This window comes from Diceros bicornis, unplaced genomic scaffold (genome assembly GCF_020826845.1).
Source record: "Diceros bicornis minor isolate mBicDic1 unplaced genomic scaffold, mDicBic1.mat.cur scaffold_54_ctg1, whole genome shotgun sequence".
Taxonomy (NCBI): domain Eukaryota; kingdom Metazoa; phylum Chordata; class Mammalia; order Perissodactyla; family Rhinocerotidae; genus Diceros; species Diceros bicornis.
This window is the reverse complement of record NW_026691418.1, coordinates 570,261-598,116: the sequence shown is the minus strand read 5'-3', so window position 1 is coordinate 598,116 and position 27,856 is coordinate 570,261. Positions and strand designations below refer to the sequence as shown.

At 37.4% G+C, this 27,856-nt stretch overlaps 1 protein-coding gene and 1 long non-coding RNA gene across 5 annotated transcripts in view; both read left to right on the top strand.

The window, feature by feature from the left end:
• Nucleotides 1-127, top strand: part of LOC131403078 (uncharacterized) — a 1,262-nt gene extending 1,135 nt beyond the window's left edge. Inside the window, exon 3 of the long non-coding RNA XR_009219202.1 lies at nucleotides 104-127. This is a non-coding gene — a long non-coding RNA (uncharacterized LOC131403078). The remainder of the gene's footprint in view (nucleotides 1-103) is intronic.
• A 154-nt stretch (nucleotides 128-281) lies between these two features.
• LOC131403077 (centromere-associated protein E-like) lies at nucleotides 282-26,108 on the top strand. 4 transcript variants are annotated; one of them, XR_009219200.1, is made up of 5 exons: nucleotides 282-314; nucleotides 10,996-11,047; nucleotides 12,562-12,649; nucleotides 14,470-14,589; nucleotides 25,983-26,108. XR_009219200.1 is itself a non-coding variant. In XM_058537446.1 (4 exons), exons 1-4 carry the CDS (start codon nucleotides 7,120-7,122, stop codon nucleotides 26,094-26,096), a joined length of 357 nt encoding a protein of 118 aa, XP_058393429.1. In that variant the 5' UTR covers nucleotides 7,107-7,119; the 3' UTR covers nucleotides 26,097-26,108. The 4 variants fall into 4 exon arrangements, 1 of the variants encoding a protein (XP_058393429.1); XR_009219199.1 differs by lacking the exon at nucleotides 282-314 and adding an exon at nucleotides 7,107-7,190; XM_058537446.1 differs by lacking the exons at nucleotides 282-314; nucleotides 12,562-12,649 and adding an exon at nucleotides 7,107-7,190.
• Nucleotides 26,109-27,856: the final 1,748 nt, after the last annotated feature.

Sequence of the window (27,856 nt, the reverse complement as noted above, 5' to 3'; positions counted from 1 at the left end):
ATTTAGGCTTCAAACCACATTTTTCATTCTTAAGCTAAAATAAAAGTTAATGTTTTTCTTTGCATTTTAATGTATGCAGCTGAAATGTGACTCATTTTTACAGAGAACAGACATTATAGAGTTACGAAAATGAATCAGAGAAGCAGTCATTCTCATACTATTTTTAGGATGGTAGGTAATTTTCTCTCTACTTGGTCTTTCCAATTAAGAATACACTAATTTTTCTACAAGTTGCCATTTCTGTCTAGATTTTGGAAAGTAGAGAGAAAGATGAACTCTCTAATTGTGAAGGATCTGTCAAGGTGTCCCATTTGGTGAGTGTTGATGAACCATGATGATGTACTCTACGGACCAAAGCAAAGTTTAATTCAGCTGCTGGATCTTTGGTTTCATAAGAACTGTTAACTGAACTAAATAGGCAAAAACATCTATGAATTGGTAGTTTATTCTCATTTGTAGCACGAGATGACTAGTTAAAATGTAGGAAGAATTCAAGAGATCTTTCTTCCTGTTCTTTTATGGCTGCCTTCTCCTACAATTTAGATGTAAGGACTGTAGGAGTTGAGGCCATTCCCAACCAGTAAGCAAATGGGTTTGGTATTTTTTTTTTAATTCATATTTGAAAGTTAAAGTGGTGTTGGAATATGGGGATACTTTTGTTTATTTCAGTAACACGGGTTTATAACATTGTGTAAATTTCAGATGTACATCATTAGACTTCTATTTCTGCATAGATTACATCACATTCACCACCCAAATACTAATTACAGCCCATCACCTCGCACATGTGCCTAATTATCCCTTTTGTCCTCCTCCCTCCCCCCTTCCCCTAGGGTAACCACCAATCCAATCTCTGTCTCTGTGTGTTTGTTTGTCGTCGTTATTATCTACTACATAATGAGTGAGATCATATGGTATTTGACCTTCTGCCTCTGACTTATTTCACTTTGCATAGTATCCTCAATACCAATCCATGTTGTCACACATGGCTGGATTTCATTGTTTCTTATGGCTGAGTAGTATTCCATTGTGTATATATACCACATCTTCCTATTCATTCGTCCCTTGATGGGCACTTAGGTTGCTTCCAGGTCTTTCCTATTGTGAATAACGTTACAATGAACACAGGGGTGCATGTATCTTTATGCATTGGAGTTTCCAAGTTCTTTGGATAAATACCCAGCAGTGGAATAGCTGGATCGTATGGTATTTCTAGCCTTAATTTTTTGAGGACTCTCCATACTGTTTTCCATAGTGGCTGCACCAGTTTTCACTCCCACCAGCAGTGTATGAGAGTTCCCTTCTCTCCACATCCTCTCCAACACCTGTTGTTTCCTGTCTTGTTAATTATAGCCATTCTGACGGGCATGAGGTGAAATCTCTTTGTTGTTTTGATTTGCATTTCCCTGATAGTTAATGATGGTGAACATCTTTTCATGTGTCTGTTGGCCATCTGTATATCTTCTTTGGAGAAATGGCTGTTCAGGTCTTTTGCCCATTTTTTTAAAATTTATTTTTATATTTTTAAATTTTTTGTTTATTGCAGTTACATGGGTTTATAACATTGTATAAATTTGAGGTGTACATCATTCTACTTCTATTTCTGCATAGATTACATCATGTTCACCACCCAAATACCAACTGCCACCCATCACCACACACTTGTGCCGAATTATCCATTTCACCCTCTTCCCTCCCCACTTCCCCTCTGGTAACCACCAATCCAAACTCTGTTTCTATGTGTTTGTTTGTTGTTGTTATTATCTACTACTTAATGAGGGAAATCATACAGTATTTGACCTTCTCCCTCTGACTTATTTCACTTTCCATAATACCCGCAATGTCCAATAAGTCAGAGGGAGAAGGTCAAATACCATATGAGTGCCCATTTTTTAAATGGGTTGTTCATTTTTTTGTTGTTGAGATGCATGAGTTCTTTATATATTTTGGAGATTAACCCCTTATCAGATGTATAGTTTGCAAATATTTTCTCCCAATTTTTAGGGTGTCTTTTCATTTTGCTGATGGTTTCCTTTGCTGTGCAGAAGCTTTTTAGTCTGATGTAGTCTCATTTGTTTATTTTTTCTATTTTTTCTCTTGCCCGGTTAGACATGGTGCTTGACAATATGTTGCAAAGACCGATATTGAAGAGCGTACTGCCTATGTTTTCTTCTAGAAGTTTCACAGTTTCAGGTCTTACATTCAAGTCTTTAATCCATTTTGAGTTAATTTTTGTGTATGGTGTAAGGTAAGGGTCTACTTTCATTTTGTTGCATGTGGCTGTCCAGTTTTCTCAACACCATTTGTTGAAGAAGCTTTCTTTTCTCCATTGTATGTTCTTGGCTCCTTTGTTGAAGTTTAGCTATCCATAGATATGTGGTTTTATTTCTGGGCTTTTGATTCTATTCTGTTTATCTGTGTGTCTGTTTTTGTGCCAGTACCATGCTCTTTTGGTTACTATAGCTTTGTAGTATATTTTGAAATCAGGGAGTGTGATACCTCCAGCTTTGTTCTTTTCTTTCAGGATTCCTTTGGCTATTCAGGGTCTCTTGTCGTTCCATATAAATTTTAGGATTCTTTATTCTATTTCTGTGAAAAATGTTGTTGGATCTTTGACAGGAATTGCATTGAATCTATAGATTGCTTTAGGAAGTATGGACATCTTAACTATGTTAATTCTTCCAATCCAAAGCAGGGAATATCTTTCCCTTTTTTTGTGTTTTCTTCAATTTCTTTCAACAATGATTTATAGTTTTCAGTGTACTAGATCTTTCACCTCTTTGATTAAGTTTATTCCTAGCTATTTTATTCTTTTTGCTGCAAATGGGATTGACTTCTTAATTTCTCTTTCTGCTACTTTGTTGTCAGTGTATAGAAATGCAACTAATTTTTTATGATGATTTTGTATCTTGCAAGTTTACCATATTCGTTTATTACTTCTAAAAGTTTTTTGGTGGATTATTTAGTGTTTTCTATATATAAAATCATGTCATCTGCAAATAGTGAGAGTGTCACTTCTTCCTTTCAGTTTGGATCCCTGTTATTTCTTTATATTGCCTGATTGCTCTGGCTAGGACTTCCAGTACTATGTTAAATTGGAGTGGTGAGAGTGGGCATCCTTGTCTGGTTCCTGTTCTTAGAGGGAAAGCTTTCAGTTTTTCACCATTCAGGATGATATTAGCTATGGGTTTGTCGTGTATGGCCTTTATTATGTTGAGGTACTTTCCTTCTGTACCCATGTTATTCAGAGATTTTATCATATGTGGGTGCTGTATCTTGTCAAATGCTTTCTCTGCATCTATTGAGATGATCATGTGATTTTTATTCTTCATTTTATTAATGTGGTGTATTACATAGATTGATTTGGAAATGTTGAACCATCCCTGCATCCCTGGAATATATCCAACTTGATCACGGTGTATAATCTTTTTAAAGTATTGTTCTATGCGATTTGCTACTTTGTTGAGGATTTTTGTGTCGATGTTCCTCACTGATATTGGCCTGTAATTTTCATTTTTTGTGTTTTCCTTGTCTCGTTTTGGTATCAAGGTAATGTCGGCTTCGTAGAAGGAGTTAGGGAGCTTCACCCCCTCCTCAATTTTTTGGAAGAGTTTGAGAAGGATAGGTATTAAGTCTTCTTTGAATGTTTGGTAGAATTCACCAGGGAAGCCGTCTGGTCCTGGACTTTTATTTTGGGGGAGATTTTTGATTACAGTTTCGATCTCTTTACTGGTGATTGATCTATTCAAATTCTCTATTTCTTCTTGATCCAGTTTTGGAAGGTTGTATGATTCTAAGAATTTATTCATTTCTTCCAGAATGTCGAATCTGTTGGCATATAGCTTTGCATAGTGTCCTCTTATTCTTTTGTATTTCTGAGGTTTCTGTTGTAATTTCTCCTCTTTCATTTCTGATTTTACTTATTTGAACCTTCTCTCTTTTTTCTTGGTGAGTCTAGCTAAAGTTTTGTCAATTTTGTTTATCTTTTCAAAGAACCAGCTCTCGGTTTTATAAATTTTTTCTATTGTTTTAGTAGTTACTATTTCATTTATTTCTGCAAGGATTATTATTTTTTCCCTTCTTCTACTGATTTGGGGCTTTGTTTGTTCTTCTTTTTCCAGTTCCTTTAGTTGCATTTTTAGATTGTTTATTTGAGATTTTCCTTGCTTGGTGAGCTAGGCCTGTGTTGCTATAAACTTCCCTCTTAGTACCGCTTTTGCTGTATCCCATAAATTCTGGCATGTCTTATTTTCATTTTCATTCATCCCCAGGTATTTTTTGATTTCTTCTTTGATTTCTTCGTTGACCCAATCGTTGTTCAGTAGCATTTTGTTTCATCTTCACCTATTTGTGGCTTTTCTGATTTTCTTCCTATAGTTGATTTCTAGTTTCATACCATTGTGGTCAGAAAAGATGCTTGGTATTATTTCAATCTTCTTAAATTTATGTAGACTTGTATTGTGACATAATATGTGATCAACCCTGGAGGATGTTCCATGTGCGTTTCAAAAGAACGTGTATTCTTTGGTTTTTGGATGGAATGCTCTGTGTATATCTACTAGGTCCATCTGTTCTAATGTGTCATTAAAGGCCAGTGTGTCCTTATTGGTCTTCTGTTTGGATGATCTATCCGTTTGTGTAAGTGGAGTGGTAAAGTCCCCTACTATTATTGTGTTACTGTCTATTTCTCCTCTTATGTCTGTTAATAATTGCTTTATATATTTAGCTTTTCCTCTGTTGTGTGAGTCGATATTTACAAGTGTTATATCCTCTTGTTGGATCGTTCCCTTGATCATTATGTATTGACCGTCTTTGTCTCTTTTTACAGTTTTTGTTTTAAAGTCTATTTTGTCTGATATGAGTATTGCAACCCCAGCTTTCTTTTCATTGTCATTTGCGTGGAGTATCATTTTCCATCCTTTCACTTTCAGTTTGTGAGTGTCTTTAAGTCTGAAGTGTGTCTCTTGTATGTAGCATGTATATGGGTCTTGTTTTATTATCCAAACAGCCACCCTACGCCTTTTAATTGGAGGATTTAGTCCATTGACGTTTAAAGTAGCTATTGATAAGTATGTATTTACTGCAATTTTTTAACTTTTTTTCTCAGTGTTTTAGTAGACCTCTATACAGAATTGATGGTCTCTTTAGTTTGACCTCTGTCTGAAAGCTCTACTCTTTAACTCCTTTCCTCCCTCATTTTATGTTTTTGGTATCATATCTAACCTCTTTTTTGTGCATTTGTATCCATTACTCTCTTATCATGGAAATAGATAATTTTTCCTATTTGTGGTATTCTCTTTTCCCCTCAAATCAGTCCCTTTAACATTTCTTCTAGCACTGGCTTTTAGGTGAAAAACTCCTTTAATTTTTTTGTCTGGAAACTTTTTATCTCTCCTTCCATTTTGAATGATAACCTTGCTGGCTAGAGTATTCTTGGCTGTAAGTTTTTCCCTTTTAACACTTTAAATATATGGTGCCACTCTCTTCTAGCCTGTAAGGTTGCTGTTGAGAAGTCAGCTGATAGACTTATGGGGTTGCCTTTGTATGTAACTTGTCTTTCTCTTGCGGCTTTTAGGAATCTCTCTCTATCTTTAATTCTGGACATTTGAATTATGACGTATCTTTGTGTGGGCCTCTTTGGATTTATCTTCTTTGGTGTTCTCTGTGTTTCCTGTACCTGGATGTCTGTTTCCTTCCTTAGGTTAGGGAAGTTTTCATCTATTATTTCATCAAATAGATCCTCTGCCACTTTGTCTCGCTCTTTTCCTTCTGGGACACCTATAACTAGGATGCTAGTGCACTTTATGTTGTTCTAGAGGTCCCTTAGACTGTCCTCACTCTTGTTAATTCTGTTTTTTTTTTACCTGTTCAGCTTGGGTAATTTCTTCTAGTCTTTTGTCCAGCTCGCAGATCCGTTCATCTGTTACCTCAACTCTGCTTTTGAGTCCCTCTAGTGAATTTTTCATTTCTATTATTGTATTTTTCATTTCTGATTGGTTCATTTTTATATCTTCCATTACTTTCTTGACAGTCTCACTGAATTCATCCATTCTTCTCCCCAAATCAGTGAGCATCCTTAACACTCTTTGTTTGAACTCTCTGTCATGTAGGTTGCTCATTTCTGTTTCACTTAGTTCCTTTTCTGGGGTTTTGTCCTGTTCCCTTACTTGGAATGTATTCCTTTGCCTTCTAATTTTTCCACTTTTCCTGTGCTCGTGTCTGTGTATTAGCTAGGTCAGCTACATGCCCTGCACTTGGATAGGTGACCTTATATAAGTGATGCCTTAGCAGGCCTGCAGTGTGCTTCCCTCAGTTCTCAATGTTCCAGGAGTGACCGCTATGTGGGCTACGTGTGTCCTTCTGTTGTGGCATGTTTGTTCTCCCTGTAGGCGCCCAGGGAGGCTGAGTTAGGTCATTGTTGTGGGCCCTTCAGTCTCTTTATCAGGTGTGGGAAGCCCCAGCACAGTTGGCTGCAAGTTCTAACACCACATTTGGTTTGCAGTATTTCTTTTAAGTGAGTAGGCCCCCAGCGTGGCAGTTTGTTAGGCTCAGGGGCTCACAATTGCTACAAGCCTCCAGCTTTTAGGTCTCTTGTCAGCTCTCTGAGGATTGCAGCTGGGTGAGGTTGGCCTCAGGCATGGGAGCACCCAATTGGTTCAGGCTTCAGAAGGTGGGGCAAAACCCCTATGTGGGTCTTTGGGAAGCACAAGTCTTCTGCAGCTGACAATCCAAACCACCCACAGGTCCACACACACAGTCAACACAGTCCTGCCCCATGTGCGCACCCCAACCTCCTGAAGTGGACACAGTCTCTCCACAGTGGGCGCACCACACACTCCACCACTGCCCCACACTCTCCACCTACTCCTTGTGCACACCCTGCCCCACAGAAGTGGGCTCGGTCACCAGGCTGCAGAGAATCCAGTCACCAATGTATGCAGGCCCACAAGTTGCCTGAGGGCTTGTTGTTGGGTGGGGCCAGTCCCTAGGGTGGGCTGCCTGCCCTGGCTGAGCTGGATTAAACTGGTGCTCTAGTAGGGGGGACAGACCCTGGGCTAGCAGGCCCCAGGGAGAACTCCAATGGTGTCTGTGTCAGCAAGCCCACACCAGGCCACAACAATGGCCGCCGGCAATGTCCCAGTTCCTGGAGAGGTCTCACCTCTCACTAAGATGCACTCAGAGCCTATCAGGTGAGTCTGTTTTCACCAAAGCACTGTGCACCTTTCTTTCTCGTGATTTTATGTTGATTTCTGAAACGGGTGTGTTTGCGCGTGGGCCCTCTAAACGTCGGTTTTAATTTCTTTGTGAACCAGCTTTTATGGGGGTACTCCCCAATGTTTTAGTAGGAGGCAAAGTCAGATATTATGCCACTCACCTCGATTGTGCTGGGTCCACAAAGTGCCTACAGCAGGGGCGCTCCCCGGCTCAGGGCCCCGCTCCTCCAGGGAGAGCTGTGTACCTTTGGGCTGCTCCCGGGTGGCTGTGAAGCATTGCGGGTTGTGAAGGTGGCATTTTTTTCTCTCCAGAAGGGAGTGTCTGCCTCTTCCACCTCAATTATGATTGTCCTTTGTTGCAGGAGTTCCTCTTATCTAGTTTTCAGTTCTCTCTCAGTGGTAATTTTTCCATGAGTAGTTGTAAATTGTCTGTGTCCCCAGGACGAGGTGAGTTCAGAGTCTGCTTATGCCACCATCTTGACATATCTCGGGATATTTTTTATTATTTATTTAGTTTCAGCCAATAGAATTGAGACTTGGGAAATCAACAAAAATCTACGTGGATGGTTATAAATAAATCACAGTTCAAATGTTCAAGTTCATTTTTAGGTACAATAAGAAAATAAATTTTAGATTATAAACACAATGTTTATGCTGTAAATCCGTCAGAGAAGGGTGATATCTCATTCATCTTTGTAGCGTCAGCACATTGTACCTAGTTTATCTTCAATACTTGTTTGTTGAATAAGTGAATATAAGCATTAGACAAATATTCCTTCTTTCCATATAAGTAAACCCCCTATTTCCTTTTTGCTGCACTGTATCAATTATCTCTCATTTTTGTGTTTCCTTCCTATTCCTTACCATTATTGCTTTATTCTCTGTCTTCAGGGCCTAAATTCTTTAGCTTGATGTGGGATATGATTTAAGATTATTCTGTTTGATTTGAAAACTTCAGGGAAAAAAGTAATAAATGTATAATATGTTTATTCACTTTTAGATTTTGAAAAATCAGAGTCTTAATTAAATATCTAATTCTAGTTCACCTCAGTTATTTTATTACACAGTATAACATTTATTTCAATAGTCTAGTCTTGCTTTAATTTAACAACAAAAAATGCTACAAAACCTAACTTCTGTTTTGTTTCCCAACCTGGCCTGTGATATTTCAGTGAAATTTTAACTTTTAATAATTTAGCTTTAATACTCTTGACCTATTCAGTGATACATTTTTGGACTTTTCTCATGTTCTTTGATGCTCTATTAGCTAGAGACTTTAGATACCATCAAGTCCAACCCTCCAGACTCCCATTCACTCTAGGTATCTTCTTGGAATGCAGTCTTCCCAGAGAGTAATTTTCTGGCTCTTTGAAGGGGGCCTTTGTTTGAGTGTCTCCTGGCCTTTCTAGGAGAATAATATCCAGGTTCTCTTAGCTCTGATCCTTCCCTGTTCGTTTCTGTGGCTTCTTTTTCCTATCCTCCTAACAACAACACAGGAGTGTTCTGTGGCCTTTCTTACTTCCCATGCTTGCCCTCTGACTTTATGTTAGCATTTCTCTTTTGATGACAGCCGAATTTTTATTGTATCTAGATCTCTGAGTTGTCATTCACATCTTCCTAAAGATTATAACTGTCTGTCCCACTGTTAGCTCAAACTTTAGTGTTACTAAAACCAAATTATTTTTTGTTACCATGGTAAATATTCCTTTTTTCCAGTAGTACCAGCATTATCCTGGTCATCTAGGCTGGAAACCCAAGTCAGCTTTGCCTCATCTTTTTCTGCCTTCCCTTTTTTCCCATCGTCACTGTTTCTTACTGATTCCACCCTTTAGCTTTCCATGGGTGTCATACCCAAGTCCTCATCTCACTTGAATTACTATATCATTCCACTGGACCTGGCCTCCACGACCTGGTTTTCCTTTTTCAGTCCAATATACAGAATTCTAATGTGGCTAAACTTCTGTTGCATCACTTCCTTAACAAGATCTGTCCAGTCTTAACCAGTCTAAGTTGACATCCTTCTGCTCCACCTGAGCTCCTCCCTTAAAGGTAGATTGAACCTCTTGGTATCTTTGAACACTAATGATTGTTCCCATCTTTATACCTTAGTTCATGCTGCCTTCAACACCACTTCACCCCTTTATTATGTATCTAGGTCATCTGTGGTAGATACTGTACAAGAAAAATCAGATTTCTTTGAATATTTTGAAGAAAGAAGTATCTGAGATAGGACTATAAAGCAGAAGTGTATAATGACCTGCTTATCCCTGGAAGTCTCCACAGAGAGAAGTAATTTAAATCTCTGACTTCCTTTTAATGCAGTAAGAATATTTACTGAGCCTTTGCCCTGTTCTGAGCACAGTGCTGAGCTCTGAGATGAAAGGAATAGAGAAGACATCCCTCTATACTTACCATCTCCACTGCACACTCCCCAGCACAAGCCACTGTCATCTCCACTCAGATTCCTGCACAAGCCGCCTGACTGGGCTCCTGCTGCCACTCTTGCCCCTCTGTAATCTGTTCTCCACCCAGGGCCCACAGGTGACCCTTCAGAAAGTTAAATCAAGATATATCACTCTCTTGTTAAATCCCTCTAATGGCTTCCCATTGCATTTAGAAAATCCAGTTCTTACTCTTGCCTACAAAGCCCTACATAATCTGAGCCCTTCCTACTTCTCTTACCCTGTCTTGTCCCATCTCTGCTTCACCAACGCTGCCATGCTGCCCTTTCTCTTTCTTGAACACACAAAGCTCATTTCTGCTTTGTGACTGGGTGTGCTGGCTGTTCTTTATTTGGGAGTCTGGGTCCCTTGGTCTTTGCTTGGCTGGCTTCCTCTTCTCTGTCACTGCAGTTTTTAGCTAAATACGAAGCCTTCTCCTGCCACTCAATCCTAAGAACCTACTCTGACCTCTCCTCTTCCCTCCTCTGGCACTCTGTTTAAATTGTATTACCTTCATGGTGATATGTTGCTTATTTGTCTTTTTCTCTCCTCTCACTGACTTTCTCCCCCATCCCACCCCATGCAGAATGTGAGCTCTCTGAGCGCAGGGTCATTCTTTGTCTGGCTCACTGCCATGTCCCAGCACCTGACATGCTGCCTGGAACAGGACAGGAGGTCACTTGTTTCGGCAAAATTTGTGAAATTAAAGAGAGGCCCATGCTTTTAAAGATGCTACAGTGTAGTCAGAGACATAAATGACTAGCACAACACAGTAAGTGCTATAATAATAAGTCATATCTGTAAAGATCTCTGGGTACACAGTTGAAAGAGCAGTTCATTCAAGGTGTGGGGAAAAAAGGATAAAGTTGGCAAAGCTACACTGAGAAGGTAACATGTGCCTTTGTTCCTGAATAGAGAGTACGGGTGGACTAGAATGTCAGAACTAGCTAAACAAAGGGAATGGCAAAGTGTAACAGTACATGAGTTGTTAAGTGCATAGTCAGGAGTTCATACAAAGTTAAGAGTAAGAGATGGCCAGGAATAAAGCTAGAGCAACACAAGTACCAGATTGTGGAGAACTGTGTTCACCATGGTAAGATTTTGAACTTGGTGCAGGAAAGTGAAACTATTCTGGCAACATTATAGAGGAGGCGTTATAAAGAAGGAACAAGGTGTAGAGGTCAGTTTGACTCAGACAAAGGAAGGCCTAAAGAGTGGGGTGAGAGACAAGGAAACACGGGGTATTCAGATAAGCCATGGGTTAAAAACGTTCTTTCGGTAGTTTTGATTTTATTATTTTCAAGTTACCCTTCCTAAAGTTTTATTTTCCTCTCTTACAGAGTTTGGTTGATCTTGCAGGCTGGGAAAGAGCTGAACAAACAGGTGCTGAAGGTAATGAAAACTCATGAAATATGTTGGTCTGAATGTCCTGCTGTTCTTTTACAGAATACAAATAGCAGCAGGCATTTTAGAAACTAATAAGGTAATGGTGATAATTTTGTGATAAAAAGTCTTTAACATAAAGAGCAGCTTCCTTATCTGGTTAATTATATTCTTTGGGCTGCTATAGCATCAGTTAAAATGCTAAAACTCTGTATGAGATTTATAGCTGGAAAGCTCCTGAGAGTACCATGGATACCATTATCAGTAAGGAAATTCAGAAAGGTGGCAGGGTACAAAATTAATATACAGACATGAATAACTCATAATAGAACAACCTGTTGGAATATTTAATGTACAAAAAGATCCCATTTACAATAATGACTTAGAAGATGTAATACCTAGGAATAAACTCAGCAAAAATTGCACAAGATCAAAATAAAGAAAACTTTAAACAGACCTGAAGGACATAACCGAACACTTAAACAAATGGAAAAGCATACTTGGATAGGAAGCTTCAGAACCGTAAAGGTGTCAAGCCTCTCTCTGTGTTAATTTTCTGCAGCCTGACATAGAGACACTCAGCTAAGCATGGCCTGTACTCACCAAAGCAGTGGCTCCTCAGACCTGTGAATGGGAAATGAATGCCTGTTGTTTTAAGCTGGCTTGGTAACAGCAATATTACAGCAATAGCTGACTAAGGCACCTGTGAGATAATCGCTATTTCGAATGATTCTTGCAGTATTTTTTGTGTACAGGGTAGATTGAACACCTGCATGTCCCTCAGCAGGCTGCTGGGTGAATACATTCTGGTAGACCCATACAATGATATTCCATTCTATAAAAAAGAATGAGAAAGACCAGTGTTTACCAATAAGATATATGGTATGTTGCCAAGTGAAAAAATCAAAGTGCAAAATAGTGTGTATGGTATGCTACTATTTGTTTAAAAAAGAAAAGGGAAAACTTAATGTATATGAACTTGTATTTCTAAAAATCTCCAGAAGAATATGCTAATAACAGTGGTTTCCCGGTAGAGGGACAGGAACTGAAGGAAAGGAGCGTAAAAGTGAGAGAGGGCTTTTTCCGAGTGCTTTTGTTTGAGCCATGTGGGCATATTAATAGTTTAAAAATAAGAATGTGTTTGGTTGTGAGCTGCTAGGAACTAATTTGGTTGTAAGTCATTAGTTGCGTATATTTGGGGGTTTGGAAAAATAGATTTGAATTGAGGAGTTAACAGGGCTCTTTTAGGACATGGCTTTCTCTCCTTAATCTTTTCTTAGTCATCTTTTTCTTCTTGCTGTTTCTCTGGTGAGAGCCTTTCTGATTCACGTAACAGGTGGGAGGGAGAGAGAGAGAGCGCCTGCTACCTGTGGTAATAAAGGTGGACGCAGATCTAATCTGAAGCCCAGACTGTAGCATCTGACCCTGCAGTTTCTAATTTCTCTCATAACCTACTGATAAGTAAGTTCATAATCTAGTACAGGGGAAATTTTTAGTTTCATTTATTTAATTAATAAATGCAGGTGTGAAACTCAAGGAAGGCTGTAATATAAATCGTAGCTTATTTGTTTTGCGACAAGTGATCAAGAAACTTAGTGATGGACAAGATGGGTAAGTTTATCCCATTGTACATTTACCTATTAATGTTAACGTTTTTCATTAGATTGAAAATTATGATATTTCAGTGACACTCAAACAAATGTACTGATTTCTCCCATATATTCAAAAGCTTCTGTGATTCCATGAGCATGAATCGCTTCTTGTATGTATGACTGTGACCTACTAAGTTTACTTTCTAAATTAAATGGAATATTTTTAGTTAGTAATTTTGCTTGGCCTCGTGTAACCTGTAAAGAATCAATTTTTTAACTGTAGTTAATTGAAGGTTCTGCATTAAAAACCAACCACGTTTGTTATATAAAAAGTTTTACTCTTTTTTCTTCCCAAACTCATTCCTCATTGAGTGCTTTCATAAATTTTCGAGACGGCAAATTAACACGAATTCTCCAGAATTCCTTGGGAGGAAATGCAAAAACATGTGTTATCTGTACAATTACTCCAGTGTCTTTGAATGAAACCCTGACTACTCTTCAGGTGAGTTTGATTTTTATCTTAACTTACTATGAGGGGAAATTATCTTTCAGAAGAAAAAATTACCTACTAAAATTAGGTACAGTTTTTTTAATTGATATAATATACCTGTTAAAATAAAGTTGATGTGTTGTCTACTAAAGAGCATTCCTTAATTTTCCCAAACTTCAGTCATTCATATGCCACCTACACAATTTTGTTCTTCAGTATTTTACTGAAATTGACTTGATTTTTTTCTTTAAATAACTCACTTTTTAAATTTAACTTATTATAAAAGGAAGCTTTATATCAATCCCATAAATGAAAAACTGGTTATCACTTGCAACAAACAGAAGGTGACCCAAAAAACTGGTGAGTGTGTATTTATAACAAAATAATTCTTAAATTCCTGTTAGTGAATTATTGTCTGAAATTTCTCTGAGCCTAAGGCCTGCATTTTCTGTTTTTTTAAAACAGGAAAAGTGAGGAATGTCAGTAGACTATCTATCTCAATGAAGGATTCAGTGTCATTTAATGGTCCCCCACACATATCCTCTTAAAATTACTTCTGGGGGCCAGCCCGGTGGCATAGTGGTTAAGTTTGAGTGATCCACTTCCGTGGCCCGGGGTTCACAGGTTCTAATCCTGGCCACAGATTGACATACCGCTCATCAAGCCATGCTGTGGTAACATCCAACATACAAAATAATAGAGGAAGATGGACACAGGTGTTAGCCCAGGGCCAATCTTCTTCAGCAAAACAAGTGTAGGATCGGTAATAAATGTTAGCTCAGGGCCAAGCTTCCTAACCAAAATAAAAGTTCCTTCTGACACTCATATGTGAAGAAACATTGCTTGAAGTAGCTATTGAGCACTGGATCAAAATCCTGCCAGAGAAGCAGATAGAAGATAGAGTCCCTGGCTTCATAGAATTTATAGTCTTATAGGGAAGAAAAGACCTGTCTTCCAGCATGCTTGTCATGGATTAAGAGTTAAGTGGCTAATAAGTAGGACAGAGATCAAAGGAAGGAGAAAGGCTTTTTACTGGAAGCAAATCTTTAGAGTAGAGGGGACCTTTGCACAAGATTTTGAGGTGTAAATGGGATTCCAGTGAGCCAGTGTTTGTAGTTTCTTTGTCAGCACTTGTCATCAAGATATTTCTTTGACTCTCCTGAAGACTAGCAGCTAGGATAAATTACGAGCATTGTCACAGGGACATAGAATGCTCTGTGTTCACAAGCATTGAGCCACCTGGGAAGAGTATTGATTTTTCTTTACAAAACTTAGTTACGAGGAACCTAAATATTAAGTAAATTGACTTTTTAGTGTCAAACACTTAACTCTCTTGTATTTTTTCCTAGTTTGCCAGAACTGCTCAGTCTATGAAGAATACCCCTTATGTTAATGAGGTATCAAGTGATGAAGCTCTCCTGGAAAGATATAGAAAAGAAATAATTGATCTTAAAAAACAGTTAGAGGAGGTATGTATGAGCCATATATTTCAGAAAAGAATATAGAAAGATTTAGAATTGAGAACTGCCTAAATGCCCAGAGCCTCTTAAATCATCTATCTGAGTTCTACAACCTAAATTTAAAACAAATAGTTTTTAACTAAGGAGAAATCAACTCATAAAAATTTTAGTTTACTATAAACTGAAAGGTATGGTTTCTTGAAATTATTTTAGATATTGTTTTTCATTTCCAAAGGGCAAAATTTGAGATTTTCAAATGGACCAAGTAGAGATGTTTTTTTTTTAGAGATAATTTTTAAAAATTGTCACAAATACATAGACAGTTAGGTTAAAAAGAGTCTCTATCAATAGTTTTTCAAACTACTTTGTTTCATTTTAATTATCTTGAATTCCTCTTCTAGCCCTAAGATAGCAAGCTAATAAGATAGTGTAATTGCTTGTCATTGTTTGTTTTAACCGTCACGGTCCCCTATTCTGTAAAAATCTTACATTTTAGTCATCTTTTTAAAAATGAGCTAAAATATCAAATGGCAGTCTTATGATAGCACTTCTTTTGCTATAGTTATTCAAGTCTCTGCTTTAAGAATTTTCTGCCTATTATTTATATATTTTCAGTCAATTAATAAAATTGCTTTAACAACATTGATATCTTATAGATGACATATAGAATAGTGATATGAGAAGAAATGTATATTTTACTTCAAGTTTGAGAAATTATTGATTATGGTAACTGCATGTAGGTGTTCTGTAGGTAGGGCATATTTTACCTCAATAAAATTAAAATTCTCATAGCTCACAAACAAATTTATATATATATATATTTTTAATTTTTTGTTTATTGCAGTAACATTGGTTTATAACATTGTATAAATTTCAGGAGTACATCATTATACTTCTATTTCTGCATAGATTACATCATGTTCACCACCCAAATACTAATTACAACCCATCACCACACACATGTGCCAAATTATCCCTTTTGCCCTCCTCCCTCCCCCTTTCCCCTCTGGTAACCACCAATCCAGTCTCTATCTCTATGTGTTTGTTTGTTGTTGTTATTATCTACTACTTAATGAGGGAAATCATATGGTATTTGACCTTCTCCCTCTGACTTATTTCACTTTGTGTAATACCCTCAATGTCCATCCATGCTTTCACAATGGCTGGATTTCATCATTTCTTATGGCTGAGTAGTATTCCATTGTGTATATACCACATCCTCTTTATCCATTAATCCCTTTATGGGCACTTAGGTTGCTTGCAAGTCTTGGCTATTGTGAATATCGCTGCAATTATCACAGGGGTTCATGTATCTTTACGCATAAGTTTGTAGCAATACAGGCCTATTTCATCAAACAAGAAAAATTTCAAATAAACAATCTAAAAATGCACCTAAAAGAAGTGGAAAAAGAACAAACAAAGCCAAAATTCAGTAGAAGAAGGGAAATAATAAAAATCAGAGCAGAAATAAATGAAATAGAGACTAAAAATCAATGGAAAAATTAATAAAACCAAAAGCTGGTTCTTTGAAAAAATAAACAAAATTGACAAACCTTTAGCTAGACTCGCCACGAAAAAAGGAGAGAGGGCACAAATAAGTAAAATCAGAAATGAAAGTGGAGAAATTACAACACATGTCTCAGAATTACAAAAGAATATCAAAGAATATCTTTTACGAGTTTACCACTTCATTTCCTCCTAGTGGTGCATACTAACTTACTCTTTTTTTTGGAGTCTTAATAGTTTATAGCATTGTGAAATTTCTGTTGTACATTATTGTTTGTCAATCACTATATACATGTCTCCCTTCACCCCTTGTGCCCACTCCCCCACCCCCCTTGCCCCTGCTAACCACTATATAGTTTTCTCTGTTTGTGTGTTGGTTTATATTCCACATATGAGTCAGAGCATGTGGCATTTGTCTTTCTCTCTCTGGCTTATTTCACTTAACATAATACCCTCTAGGTCCAACCATGTTGTTTCAAATGGGAAGATTTTGTCCTTTTTATGGCTTACTAGTATTCCATTGTATATATATATACTACATCCTCTTGATCCAATCATCAGTCGATGGACAGTTGGGTTGCTTCCATGTCTTGGCTGTAGTGAATAATGCTGTGATGAACACAAAGGTGCATAAGCCTCTTTGGATAGTTGATTTCAGGTTCGTTGGATCGATTCTCAGTAGTGGGGTGGCTGGATCATAGGGTATTTCTATTTTTAATTTTTTGAGGAATCTCCATACTGTTTTTCATAGACGCTGCACCAGTTTGCGTTCCCACCAGCTGTGTATAAGTGTTCCTGTTTCTCCACTACCTCTCCAACATTTGTTGTTTTCTTGTCTTGGTGATTATAGCCATTCTAATGGGTGTAAAGTGATATCTTAGTGTAGTTTTGATTTGCATTTCCCTGATGATTAGTGATGTTGAACATTTTTTCATTTGCCTATTGGCCATCTGTATATCTTCTTTGGAGAAGTGTCTGTTCATTTCCTCTGCCCATTTTCTGATCGGGTTGTTTGTTTTTTGTTGTTCAATGGTGTGAGTTCCCCATATATTACGAAGATTAACCACTTGTCAGATATATGTTTTGCAAATATTTTCTCCCAGCTGGTGGGTTGTCTAATCATTTTGATCCTGGTTTCATTTGTCTTGTAGAAGCTTTTTAATCTGATGAAGTCTTCCTTGCTTAATTTTTCTTTTGTTTCCCTAGTCTGAGTAGACATGGCATCCAAAATGATTCCTTTCTGACTAATGTCAAATAGTTTATTGCCTATATTTTCTTCTATGAGTTTTATAGTTTCAGGTCTCACCTTCGGGTCTTTGATCCATTTTGAGTTAATTTTTGTGAATGGTGATAGCAGATGGTCCACTTTCATTCTTTTCACGTGGCTGTCCACTTTTCCCAGCACCATTTATTGAAGAGATTTTCCTTTCTCCATTATATGTTCTTAGCTCCTTTGTCGAAGATTAGCTGTCCGTATATGTGTGGCTTTATTTCTGGGCTTTTAATTGTGTTTCATTGATCTATGTGTCTGTTTTTGCACCAGTACCATGCTATTTTGATTACTATGGCTTTGTAGTATGTTTTGAAGTCAGAGATTGTGATGCCTCCAGCTTTGTTCTTTTTTCTTAGGATTGCTTTAGCTATTTGGGGTCTTTTGTTGCCTCATATGAATTTTAGTATTCTTTGTACTATTTCCGTGAAGAATGTCGTTGGGATTCTGATTGTGATTGTGTTGAATTTGTAGATTGCATTAGGTTATATAGACTTTTTAACCATGTTTATTCTTCGAATCCATGTGCATAGGATCTCTTTCCATTTCCTTATGTCATTATCAATTTCTTTCAGTAATGTCTTGTGGTTTTCATTGTATAGGTCTTTCACCTCGTAGTAAGATTTATTCCTAGATATTTTATTCTTTTTGAATCAATTGTAAAATTGTATTATCTTTTTGAGCTCTCTTTCTGTTAGTTTGTTATTAACATACAGAAGTGTAACTGATTTTTGCAGGTTGATTTTGTACCCTGCGACTTTGCTGTAGTTGATTATTTCTAATAGTTTTCCAATGGATTCTTTAGGGTTTTCTGTATATAAGATCATGTCATCTGCAAATAGTGAGAGTTTCACTTCTTCGTTGCTTATTTGGATTCCTTTTATCCCTTTGTTTTGTCTAATTGCTCTCGCCAAAACCTCCAGTACTATGTTGAATAAGAGTGGTGAGAGTGGGCAGCCTTGTCTTGTTTCTGTTCTCAGAGGAATGGCTTTCATACATTCCCCATTGAGTATGATGCTGGCTGTGTGTTTGTCACAAATCGCCTTTATTATGTTGAGGCACTTTCCTTCTATACACATTTTGTGGAGAGTTTTTATCATAAATGGATGTGGGATCTTGTCAAATGCCTTCTCTGGGTCTATTGAGATGACCATGTGGTTTTTATTCTTTGTTTCGTTGATGTGGTGTATTAAGTTGGTACCAACCCTGCATTCCTGGTATGAATCCCACTTGATCATGGTGTATAATCTTTTTAATGTATTGCTGTATTCAGTTTGCTAATATTTTATTGATGATTTTTGTACCTATGTTCATCAGTGGTATTGGCCTATAATTTTCCTTCTTTGTATTGTCTTTGCCTTGCTTTGGTGTCAGGGTGATGTTGGCTTCATAGAATGTGTTAGGAAGTGTTCCATCTTCCTCTATCTTTTGGAATAGTTTGAGAAAGATGGGTATTAAATCTTCTTTGAATATTTGGAAAAATTCACTGGAGAAGCTATCTGGTCCTGGACTTTTATTTTTTGGGAGGTTTTCGATTACTATTTCAATCTCTTTACTTGTGATGCATCTATTCAGATTGTCTATTTCCTCATGCTTCAGTTGTGGGATGTTGTGTGAGTCTAAGAATTTATCCATTTCTTCTCAATTGTCCAATTTGTTGGCATATAGTTTTTCATAGTATTCTCTAATAATCCTTTGTATTTCCATGGTATCTGTTGTAATTTTGCCTCTTTCATTTCTAATTTTATTTGAACCTTTTCTCTCTTTTTCTTAGTAAGTCTGGCTAAGAATTTGTCAATTTTGTTGATCTTCTCAAAGAAGCAACTCTTTGTTTCATTAATCCTTTCTACTGTATTTTTAGTCTCAATGTCATTTGTTTCTGCTCTAATTTTTATTATTTCTCTCCTTCTGCTGAATTTGGGCTTTGCTTGTTTTACTTTTTCTAGTTCTGTTAGGAGTAATTTAAGGTTGCTGATTTAGGCTTTTTAGTGTTTGTTGAGGTGGGCTTGTAGTGCTATGAATTTCCCTCTCAGGACCGCTTTTGCTGCATCCCATGTGAGTTGGTATGGCATATTTTCATTTGTGTTTGTTTCCAGATATTGTTTGATTTCTCTTGATTTCATCAATGATCCATTGTTTGTTCAGTAGCATGTTGTTTAATCTCCACATCTTTGTCACTTTCCTAGTTGTTTTCTTATAGTTTATTTCCAGTTTCATATCATTATGGTCTGAAAAGATGCTTGTTATGATTTCAATTTTTCTTAAATTTATTGAGGCTTGTCTTGTTTCCCAGCATAAGGTCTATCCTTCAGAGTGTTCTGTGCATGCTTGAGAAGAATGTGTAGTCAGCTGTTTTGGGATGAAGTGCTCTTTATATGTCTACTAAGTCCATTTCATCCAGTTTTTCATTTAAGTCAACTGTTTCCTTATTGACATTTTGTCTGGATGATCTATCCACTGATGTAAGTGGGTATTAAGACCCCCTACTATTATTGTGTTGTTGTTAATATCTCCTTTTAGGTTTGTTAATAGTTGCTTTATGTATTTTGGTGCTCCTATGTTGGGTGCATATATACTTATAATTGATATATCTTCCTGGCTGAGGGTCCCTTTTATCATTATATAGTGGCCCTCTTTGTCTCACTGAACCTGTTTTATCTTTAAGTCTACTTTGTCTGATATGAGTATGGCAACACCTGCTTTTTTTCCTTTGCCATTAGCTTGGAGTATTGTCTTCCATCCTTTCCCTCTGGGCCTCTGTTTGTCTTTAGAGCTGAGATATGTTTCCTGGAGGCAGAATATTGTTGGGTCTTGCTTTTCAAGCCATCCTGCCACTCTGTGTCTTTTGATTGGAGAGTTCAATCCATTTACATTTAGGGTAATTATTGATATATGAGGGCTTAATGTTGCATTTTTATTGCTTATTTTCTGGTTCTTTTGAATTTCCTTTGTTTCTTGTCCCGTGTGTTTTGGAATGCCAATTCAGTTTGATAGTTCTGTCTTATGATATTTTTGGTTTTCTCTTTATTATCATATGTGATTTTGTTCTGATTATTTGTTTATTGGTTACCTTGAGATTTGTATAAAAAATCTTGTGAATAAGATAGTCCATTATCTGATGGCCTCTTATTTCCTTAGACTAAGTCCATTTGATCTGTTTCCTCTTTCCATTCTAAGTAATTCTTGTCACAACTTATTCCATCTTGTATTGTGGATGAGTGTTTAAAGTGATGAGGTTACATTTGTTTGTGGTGTTTTCCTTCCTTTGATCTTTCATTGTGGTATTTAAGTGGTTGCTAACCTATTCTGATAAAGATCTACTGTTTTTTCTGATTTTGTCTACCTATTTTTCTCCTTGCTCCAAACTCTGTGTTCCCTTTTTCTTCTTTTATTCAGGCATGAGGGCCTTCTTGAGCATTTCTTGCAGTGGGGGTCTCATGGCCGTGAACTCCCTTAGTTTTTGTTTATCTGGGAAAATTATTATTTCTCCACCATATTTGAAGGGTATTTTCACTGGATAGAGTATTCTTGGCTGAAAGGTATTGTCTTTTAGGATTTTGAATATATCATTCCTGTCTCTCCTAGCCAGTAAAGCTTCTATTTAGAAATCTGCTGAGAGCCTGATGGGAATTCCTCTGTACATTAATTTTTGTTTTTGTCTAGCTGCCCTTAATATTGTTTCTTTGTCATTAACTTTTGCCAGCTTTACTACTATATGCCTTGGAGAGGGCCTTTGCCTGTTGACATATTTAGGAGACATATTGGCTTCACTTACTGGTATTTCCTGCTCCTTCCCCAGATTTGGGAAGTTCTCAGCTATTATTTCCTTGAATAGTCTCTCTGTTCCTTTTTCCCTGTCTTCTCCCTCAGGAATGCCTATAATTCTTATGTTAGATTTTCTAATTGAGTAGGATATTTCTTGGAGACTTTCTTCATTTCTTTTTAGGCTTAGTTCTCTCTCCTCCTCCATCTGGAGCATATCTGTATTCCTATCCTCGATAATGCTAATTCTTTCCTGCATTTTGTCAGCTCTGTTCTTTAAAGATCTCAGACTCTCCTTTATGTCCTCCGTTGTGTTCTTCATCTCTACCAATACTGATTGGTGTTTCTTTATGATTTCAATCTCTTTTGTGAAGAAACTCCTTATCTTGTTGAATTGCTTTTCTGTGTTTTCATATATTTCATTGAGCTTTTTTATGATAGCTATTTTGAATTCTCTGTCATTTAGGTTATGAATTTCTGTGTCTTCAGGGTTGATTTCTGGGTGCTTGTCATTTTCCTTCTGGTATGGTGATTTAATGTACTTTTGCAACGTGGTTGCTGTATTCACTGTGTTTTTCCTCACCCTGGAAATATCTGGTTGCATTTTCCCCCTCCTGCCACTGGGTACGGGTCAAGGGCTGTGAAATCTGAGCGCCCTGTGCTCCGTGGCTGCTGGTGCTCCCTGGCTGCCTGTGCTGTGGCTGTTCTGACTGATCAGCGGAGCTTCAGCGTCAGGCATGTGGTTGGGAAGGGTTCTCTCTTTTGTGCTCCCAGTCCCTGGGGGGGCTTCTCACTCGCCCCTCATTATCTTCTCTCTTGGGGTCCTCAAATGTCGATGCACCCCTGCAGCAGTTCTGAGTCCTCTGTGTGGGAGTTTCCCACTGGCTGAGAGAGCTTGATGGGTTACAGTTTCCCTGCAGAAGGCAGCCACACCCCCCTTTGTGAGCCTCACAGGCCCGAGTCACCGATCTGATGGGGAGGGGGAGGATTTCTCCTTACCTCTCCCCACCTCCTCGGGGTACCCCAGCATGTCCACTCTCAGATATGCAGCAGTGTGGGACTCTCCAATGTCCCTTTGTGCTCTGTGAGTGACCCTTCTTGGTCTGTGACTGTCTCTTTTATTGTATCCTATCGGAGAAAGAGTTCACTCTGCCATGATACTGATGTCACTCCCCTTTTGCCCATTTTTAAATTGTTTTTTTTTCAGAGTTCTACATTTATCCCTAAGTGCATTATTTATTTATTTTTTACAATTTTAAATGGGATCTTTTTCTTTTTTTTCCTGAGCAAGATTCTCCCTGAGCTGACATCTGTTGCCCAATCTACTCTTTTTTGCTTCAGGAAGATTAACCCTGAGATAACATCTACACCAATCGTCCTTTATGTTTTTAGATGCGGGACACCCCCACAGCATAGTTGGTGAGCGGATTAGTTGTGCGCCTTGGATATGAGTCCATCAACCCAGGCCACAAAAGCAGAGCACACAGAAATTTAACCACTCAGCCATCGGGCTAGGCCCTAAATTGGGTTTTTTGTCTTTTGTTGTTGAGTTGTAGAATTTCTTTATACAGTCTGGATATTACCCTTTATCAGTTGTATGACTTGCAAATCTTTCCACCCATTCCATAGCTTGCCTTTTTACTCTGTTGATTGTGTCCTTTGATACACATAAGTTTTTAATTTCTATATAGTCCACTTATCTATTTTGGTTTTTGTTGCCTGTGCTTTTGGTTTCATATCCAAGAAATCATTGACAAGACACGTGTGATGATGTTTTCCTCTCATGTTTTCTTCTAAGAGTCTTATAGTTTTAGTTCTTATGATTAGGCTTTTGATCCATTTTCAGTTAATTTTTTATATTATGTAAAGTAAGGGCCCAACTTCATTCTTCTGTGTGACATAGCCAGTTTGCCCAACACCATTTGTTGAAGAGACTGTCCTTTCCTATTGAGTGGGCTTGACATCCTTGTGAAAGATTATTTGACCATATATGCAAAGGTTTATTTCGGGGCTCTATATTCTATTTCATTGGCCTGTGTGTCTGTCTTTATGCCAGTACTGCACTGTTTTGATTAATACAGCTTTGTCGTAAGTTTTTAAATCAAGAAGTTTCAGGCCCAGCTCTGTTCTTTTTCAAGATTGTCTTGGCTGTTTGGAGCCCCTTGAGATTCCATGTGGGTTTCAGGGTGGATTCTTTTATCTCTGCAAACACTGTTAGGATTTTATAGGAATTGCATTCAATTTGGAGATCACTTTGGGTGGTGTTGACATCTTAACAATACAAAGTCTTCCTATCCATGAACATAGATGTCTTTCCATGTATTTGCTGCTGCTTTAATTTATTTCAGATACATTTTGTAGTTTTCATTGTACACGTCTTTGCCTTCTTGGATAATTTTATTCCTTTATATTTTATTCTTTTTGGTGCTATTGTAAGTGGATTGTTTTCTCAATTTCCTTTTTAATTGTTTATTGTTAATGTATAGAAATATAACTGAATTTTGTACAGTCATGTAAATTTTTTAAAGTAGACATTATATACAGATGGAAAAGTCTCCAGGACACACTGTTAAATAAAAGCAAATGCATACTATAGAATAATTCAGTGAGATCCAACTTATGTAAATAAACTTATATATACATTTATATACTATTCCTGTATATAACGATCTTCTTTTTCTCCCCATTTACCCTGGGGTACATTATTCTTGCCTTGGAAAAGGAGCTTTCTCCTCCTCTATGCCTATGCTTCAGTCATTTTCTCCTAGGAAGTATTTTCACTTGCTTTGTATCTTGTGTTCTCAGCTTATCTATAATTTAGATCAACCATGGGCCAAAGGCACTTAACCTTGCTTTAAAATTTATAATTTCCACTTTTATGAGGGAAATGTTTCTTTAAATAGACTTTTGAAAATAAGATATAACAATCAGTAGCTGCTTTTAAACAAATGTAAAATGCAGGCACAGGGCCCCCTGAGAAAGGGCAGTAGAGGAGGAGAGAGGGGAAAGGAGAGTTACACTCAGTGTGATGAGCCGATCTGTGGTATTATGTTCATGCTGGAATCATCTGTGTTGATAAAAGGGTCTGACTGGGCATTCTCTGGGGCCATTTTGTTCATCCAGGTTTCTGAAATCTGGTATGGGAGGCTGCGGTCAGCTTGGTCTTGTGATATGTTCATGCTGGAATCACCCGTGTGGATAAAGAAGTGGGTCTGGGCATTTCCGTCGTCCCTCTGTTTTTCAGGGCACCAGAGGGCTGCACTAGTAGGTCTATCATGAATCCACTTCAAGTGCTCGTTTTCAGTCCAGCTTGATGTGTCTCTCTCTGCAAGTGAGATTCTCTAGTGTATCTCAACAGAAATTTCAAACTTTGTGATTAGTTGTCTTATTCTCATATAAAGAACACAATTTTTTTTCTTTAATGATTAGAGCTATTAGATTTGCTCATAACCTTGGTAGCTGAAATACTTTCTAGGCTGAGTTCAGTTTTGAACTTTGTCTCACTCTGCTTTGTTTCTGTGTATATTCCGATATATAGGAATAAAGATGCAAGATTCTGAATTATAGTATCTGACAGACTAGTCCCCAAGATTGTGTGTTCCAAATGTTAATTTCTCATGTACTTAGTAGTTAGCTCTGTGCTCATCTTTGTCAGAAACTCGTGCCTATTGCCAACAGTAAGGGGGTAGGTAAGTAAAATATGTTTTGTCCATATCCAGTCTAGAGAATCGATCAGCTACTAAAAATTATAATTTGAAGATGATGTAACAGCTTTGGAAAATGCATATCATCTAATCTAAGTGGAAAAGTAAACCTAAAAAAGGATGTTATGTATAAGTAAATGAATCATAATTGCAATGTAAAAAAAAATTTAATGGAAAAAAATCTGGAAGGAAGTATTCCAGAATTCTAATAGTGATTGTGTGAAGTTAGTGTCATTGGATTATTTTTCTTCTTTTTCTTTTTTTTCTAATGAAAATATAGATTATTATAACAACTTTTTCAAACATCTGTGGCCAACATGGAGCTGAGTGTTTTTACTGGGGTAGTGTAGGATTATATGGTGATACCATAATTTCATACCTATGCTTGTAATGTCAGTTTTGTCTCCTTTTACCAAGCAGTCCACGTATTCTGTTACCTCTGGTTCAGCCTTATTTATGGAAAAATGAGTTGACATAAGGTGCTTTTCTTAAGCAGTGTGTGGAAAGTGTAAATTAAGAAAACATGTATTATGCTACTATGATATGAAATATGTTTCTAACAAAACTCTTTTGCCTTCTTATATATCATAAAACTCTGAAAATAAAGATTTGTTGGGAGTACGGAAGAGGTTACAATTTCCAGCTTTTGAAGGAAAGAAAGAGGGGGAGAGTTTAAGGTGGCTCACTCCTTCACAAAGTCAGGTTAACCTGTCAGACGTGAAGGTGAGTGTGGGTCATCTGTAGCTGTCCAGGTAGCTCTTCTCAGTAAACAGGCACAAGAGCACAAACTCTGGAGCCAAAGCACTGGGCTCACAGCATGACTCTACGTCTCTGAGTGACTGTGGGCAAATGACCTGTCCTCTGTCGGATTCAGTCTCCTCACCTGTCAAATGGAGATAATAATAGTACCTACCTCATAAGGTTATAGTGAAGATTAAATGTGTTAGTATATGAAAATAGTGCCTGGTACATAATAAGTAATATGTGTTGGCTATTTTGTTATTATTAAAACTAGGAAATTCTTCTACAATGTATTTATATTTGAGATGGTTGACATAGATAGAAAGCAGAATTTGGAAGCCAAAAAAACCCAAGTGTTGATTGCAGATGTTGATAATGAGCTGATTGAACAACAGAGAAAGATATTTTCTTTGATACAGGAGAAAAAAGAGCTGCGACAATTGTTAGAGTGTGTTACCACAGAAAAGGAGCAACTGAAGACTGACCTGAGGGAGAGTACTGACAGGGTGAGTTCAGCACCGGGTACTTGGTAGTGTGTTTTTATCTTTGTGTCTCGGGTTTTTACAACTTTATTGAGGTACCGTTTACATGCAATAAATGTATCTGCTGCAAGTGTCCAGTCTGATGACTTTTGACAAATGTGTCCCCTTGTGTACTGTCCACCCCACTCAAGATACCGAACACTTCCACCCACAAGAAGTTTCCTCACACCTCCACCTGTCAATCCTCACCTCACCCTCTGCCCCATAGAGTCACTATCCAGATGTTTCTCCACCTCAGATCACCATGTCTCTTCTAGAAATTCACACAAATAGAACCACACAGCATGTGCTCTTCTGTGTCTCACTTCTTTCTACATGCCTTTTTATTGCTGGGTACTATTCCATGGTATGAATGGGCCACAGTTTGCTTAGTTTTTCTCCTATTGTTGGAAATTTGAGTCATTGCCGCTATTTGACTCTTGAATAAAGCTGCTGTAAACATTCTTATACTAATCTTTTTATGAACGTATATTTTTTATTTCTCTAGGGTAAGTATCTGAATGGAATAGCTGTGTCATAGGGACATGTATATTTAACTTGATGAGAGTTTACTAGACTCAATTCCAAAGTAGTTGTACCATTTTAATTCTCATCAGCAAATTAAGAGAATTCTGATGGCTCCACATCCTCACTAAAGCTTCATATTATTGGTGTTTTTAATTCTAACAATTTCTATTGGGTGTAACCTCATTGTTTTAAATTGCCTTTCCCCAATGACTAAAGATATTGGGCATCATTCATGTGCTTATTGTGTATCTTTCTATAAACTCTCTGTTCTCTCAGTGATGTGTTGTATATATTTCAGTGTACGGGTCTTGTACGTATTTTGTTAATTTGTTCCTAAATGTTTCTCTTGTATTTATGCTGTTGTAGTTTTCTCTAATTTCATGTTTGCTTGTTGTTAATATTTGCCAGTATCTTCAAACCTACTTTAGGCTTTATTTTTATATTTAGGGGCAATATAATGTGTAATAGATAGAAATTAATATTTTGAAAATTTTGCTGTGGATCACAGTAGAACCAGACCTTTTGTGTAATTTTTCATGTTTCTTGGGATTGTCTGTTTGCTCAAAAGATCTGAATGTAAATAAGAATACAGACAAAGGTCATATTCTCTTCTCAGTCTCTGGCTTGTAATGTTTTTTGGTCTTGATACTGGAGAATGTCACTTTTTAAAGATAATAAGTAAGATTAGCCCAAGTCATGCTAGCAAAGGACAGTTGTTATTTCGAGCTTGCTCAAAATCAATGCCCCAAAACAAGCCATCCCAGTGTATGAAAAGCCCATAATTAGAGTCTCATCATCAGTCGATGAAAGTGTAGAGATGGTCTCTTTTGGCTTAGGGGTAGAAAACAAGCAAACCTCTCATGATAGAATGTTAGATCCAGTTCTAATTCTCATGCTGCGAATGTACATTGAGCAATAAAGAAACAGCATAAGAAAGCAGATTCTTGGCATTTACATGATTAAAATAAAGACTTATGTTCTTTTTCAATAGGTCTTTTCCAATATACTTTGCCATGATTCCTCCATTTTCAGGCTGAGGTAAATGCTGATTTTTATCTGATTTCTTAAATGTAACCTAGTATTTATTTTAATGTCCACTATAAAAAAATTTAGGTCACTGAAAACCAGGAAGAATTAAGAATTCTTGGAGGTGAGCTTAAAAAGCAACAAGAGATAGTTGTACAAGAAAAGAACCATACCATAAAGAAAGAGGAAGTGCTTTATAGGACCTGTGAGAAACTGGC

Coding starts and splice junctions, on each gene's coding strand:
- LOC131403077 (XM_058537446.1), top strand. CDS start 7,120: ATGGCCGCCGGCAATGTCCCAGTTCCTGGAGAGGTCTCACCTCTCACT. Junction 7,191..10,995: donor ATGCACTCAGAGCCTATCAG/GTGAGTCTGTTT, acceptor CCTCTCTTACAG/AGTTTGGTTGATCTTGCAGG. Junction 14,590..25,982: donor TTAAAAAACAGTTAGAGGAG/GTATGTATGAGC, acceptor TCTTTGATACAG/GAGAAAAAAGAGCTGCGACA.